This window comes from Chaetura pelagica, unplaced genomic scaffold, assembly GCF_000747805.2.
Source record: "Chaetura pelagica isolate M959 unplaced genomic scaffold, ChaPel_1.0 scaffold650, whole genome shotgun sequence".
Lineage (NCBI taxonomy): Eukaryota > Metazoa > Chordata > Aves > Apodiformes > Apodidae > Chaetura > Chaetura pelagica.
The window spans coordinates 89,349-92,542 of NW_009951820.1; the positions used below are offsets into that span (position 1 = coordinate 89,349).

General features: G+C 59.1%; 1 protein-coding gene across 1 annotated transcript in view; it reads left to right on the forward strand.

The window, feature by feature from the left end:
* The window catches only part of ZPR1 (ZPR1 zinc finger), a 13,087-nt gene that overhangs the window by 4,083 nt on the left and 5,810 nt on the right, over positions 1-3,194 (forward strand). Inside the window, exons 3-15 of the mRNA XM_010008930.1 lie at positions 41-248; positions 517-607; positions 774-844; positions 996-1,082; positions 1,162-1,284; positions 1,371-1,424; positions 1,512-1,578; positions 1,759-1,829; positions 2,029-2,118; positions 2,189-2,299; positions 2,379-2,465; positions 2,596-2,661; positions 3,004-3,125. Coding sequence (XP_010007232.1) covers positions 41-248; positions 517-607; positions 774-844; positions 996-1,082; positions 1,162-1,284; positions 1,371-1,424; positions 1,512-1,578; positions 1,759-1,829; positions 2,029-2,118; positions 2,189-2,299; positions 2,379-2,465; positions 2,596-2,661; positions 3,004-3,125 — 1,248 coding nt within the window. The remainder of the gene's footprint in view (positions 1-40; positions 249-516; positions 608-773; positions 845-995; positions 1,083-1,161; positions 1,285-1,370; positions 1,425-1,511; positions 1,579-1,758; positions 1,830-2,028; positions 2,119-2,188; positions 2,300-2,378; positions 2,466-2,595; positions 2,662-3,003; positions 3,126-3,194) is intronic.

The following is a 3,194-nucleotide window of genomic DNA, read 5'->3' on the forward strand; positions in this document are numbered from 1 at the left end:
TGGGGGGGTTCTGGCAGGAGTGGGGGGCCTTGGGGGAGAGGTTGCCCCAGGAAGGCAGGTTCCCACAAGGCCCCTCCCTGCTGCAGGGGGTGACGCGGCTGCTGCTCACCAGGATCCCCTTCTTCAAAGAGATCATTGTCAGCTCCTTCGCCTGTGACAGCTGCTCCTGGTCCAACACTGAGATCCAGTCAGCGGGCAGGATCCAGGAGCAGGGTGTGTGCTACACCCTGGCTGTCACCTCCCGGCAGGTGAGCAGGGCCCCCCTCCCGGGGCAGTGGGGACACCCTGTGCACACCTTTGCCCCTCACAAGCTGGTCTGGCCTGAGCAATAAAGTGTTTATCTCCTGTGCTGTTTGAGAAGCAGTGTTATTGGTTTGGTAGGAACCATTTCATGCCCAAAACGTCCATGGTTCTAGTGCGGGTGGCAAGGCTGCCAGCACAGGCTGCTGCACCCCAGCCCAGGAGCTCCTGGTCCCCTGGGGGGTCCTCATGCTGCTCCACAACTCTTGTCTGCAGGACATGAACAGGGAGGTGGTGAAGACTGACTGTGCCACAGCTCGGATTCCTGAGCTGGACTTTGAGATCCCTGCCTTCACCCAGAAGGGAGGTGGGTACATGGCCTGTGCCCCTCACTCTGCTGTCTAAGGACCTGTCCCCCTCCCCCTGGGCCAACATGGGGGGGCTGGCAGGGCTCAGCAGGAGCTGGCAGGGTGGGTAGCACTGCTGGGGTCTGCTTCACAGTGCTGTTGCTTCTCTTTTCTTTCCTGCTCAAGTCCTGACCACCATTGAAGGGATAATCAACAGAGCTGTCACTGGCCTGGAGCAGGACCAGCCCATCCGCAGGGTAAGAGGCTGGAAGAGGGGGCAGCTCCTCAGGGAAGCCTGCTGACTTTGTTAGTTCTGTTTGCTGTCATTATACCCTGCTGATGAGGGGAGCTACAGGCTCTCTGGTTTGGGCTGCTCCTGGCACCACTCAAATGCATCCTCCTCTGCAGGCAACAGATGAAGAGGTGGCAAGGAAAATAGACGAGTTCATCAGCAAACTGAAGCAGCTGAAAGAAGTACATTCCTCCTTCACCTTTGTGAGTAGGCAGGAGCGTGGCCCTGTTCTGCACTGGGGAGAGGCTGGGGATGGCTCCCTAAGGCTCCATCCTGCCTTAGATCATAGATGATCCTTCAGGGAACAGCTTCGTGGAGAACCCCCACGCGCCGCGCAAGGACGAGGCCCTGGTGGTCACTCACTACAGGAGGAGCCCCCAGCAGGCTGCCATGCTGGGGCTGCAGGTAACGGGCAGCTGGGGGAGCAGGGCTCCTCAGCCCCTGGAATGAGGAGCAGGAGCTAATGCTGCTTCTGGTGTCCCCTGTTCCAGGGAGAGGATCTGACTGAGAAGGCAGCGGATCCTGCCGAGGATCTGAGAAACGAGGTGGGAGACTCAGCAGTGCAGGTGGCCAGGAGAGGCTTTCTGGGCTGGCTGCATTGGTGTGATTCTCCTTCCCATTCCTTCTGCCAGGTGCTGCAGTTCAACACCAACTGCCCTGAGTGCAATGCTCCAGCCAGCACCAACATGAAGCTGGTCCGTATCCTTCGGTGCCTCCGTGGGCAGCAGAGCTTGTCCGCGTGGGGATCTCTCCCAGGGCTGCTCTCAACCTGCCTGTGAGCTCCTGCAGTCCCTGGGGAAGGAATGGGGCTGTGGAGGAGGTGCAGGCTGCTGCTCTCAGGCTTCCTTTTGTTGAGTTTTCCTTGACTCTCTGCTCCAGAAATCCCACACTTCAAGGAAGTGATTATCATGGCCACAAACTGTGACTCCTGTGGGCACAGGACGAATGAGGTGAGCAGGAAAACTGCTGGTCCTTCTCTGGGGCAGTGGAGCTCTGACCTGCCTTCCCAACCATGGGAAGGGGTGATTCTGGTCCTGAAGAGCTCCATCTGGGACAAATCAGCCATCTCTGCACTTGGGTTTACCCTCTGAAAGCATCATGGTGTGATTTAAGTAGTAAAACGTGGAGCTGAGTGCTGGCTGTTCCTAGGTGAAGTCTGGGGGAGCAATCGAGCCACAAGGCACCAGGATAACCCTTCGGATCACAGACCCTTCTGACATGACAAGGGACATCCTAAAGGTAGGGAGCCTTGGAATGCTGGCCCTGCCCTGCTGTGGGTGCAGGGACTGACGGGTGCTCCTTCCTGCAGTCAGAGACCTGCAGCGTGGAGATCCCAGAGCTGGAGTTTGAGCTGGGGATGGGAGCTCTGGGGGGGAAGTTCACCACTCTGGAAGGGCTGCTGAAGGACATCAAAGAGCTGGTGAGTGGTCCCCTGCCTGGTGGGGCTTGGGCCCCTCCTACCCCCATGGCTGGCTGAACGAGTGGATCTGCCCCTCCAGGTGGAGAGAAACCCCTTCACCCTGGGGGACAGCTCTGCACCTGGCAAGACAGAGAAGCTGCAGGAGTTCATTGGGAAGCTGCAGGAGGTGAGGACACACTTTTTCCCTGCTTTGCAACAGGGTTTTTCCCACTGTCACTGCAGCTGTGGAGTGTGTTTGTGCCAGAAGTGCAGGGTGGGACAGACCCTCAGTGCCTGGACCTGTTCTCTCTCTGCAGATCATAGAGGGAAGGAGGAATGTTCACTTCATCATGGATGACCCTGCAGGCAACAGCTATCTTCAGGTACAGCTTTGGGCACCAACAGATAAGCTCCTTGAGGTCTCCTGGGTGGATATTCTCTGTTTTCCTGATGCACATTGGTGGGCAGGGTTCCTACCAGGGCTTTGTCCAGGGAGGGGAAAAGGCTGGTGGCTTTGTGGGAGGGAAGAGGGGAGCAGGATCCCTCCCCTGAGATGAGGAGCTGGGAACGAGGGGTCAGGGCTGACCCCAGTCTTGCTCTCCGTGGGGTGATGGAGCAGTTTTGCCTTGTTTTGGGGGTGGTGATTCTTGTCCGAAGCTGGGGTGCTGCTGGTGCCCGGGCTTTGGGAGAAGGGGGGTGCAGGAGGCCTCCCCCTTGCCCTGCAGAACGTCTACGCCCCGGAGGAGGACCCGGAGCTGCAGGTGGAACGTTACGAGCGCACGTTTGACCAGAACGAGGAGCTGGGGCTGAACGACATGAAGACAGAGGGGTACGAGGCTCCGGGCCGGTAGCGGGAGCAGCCGGGCCCTGCAGCCTCCCCCTCGGGCAGCCGGGACTGGCGGGGGGGGGGGGGGGG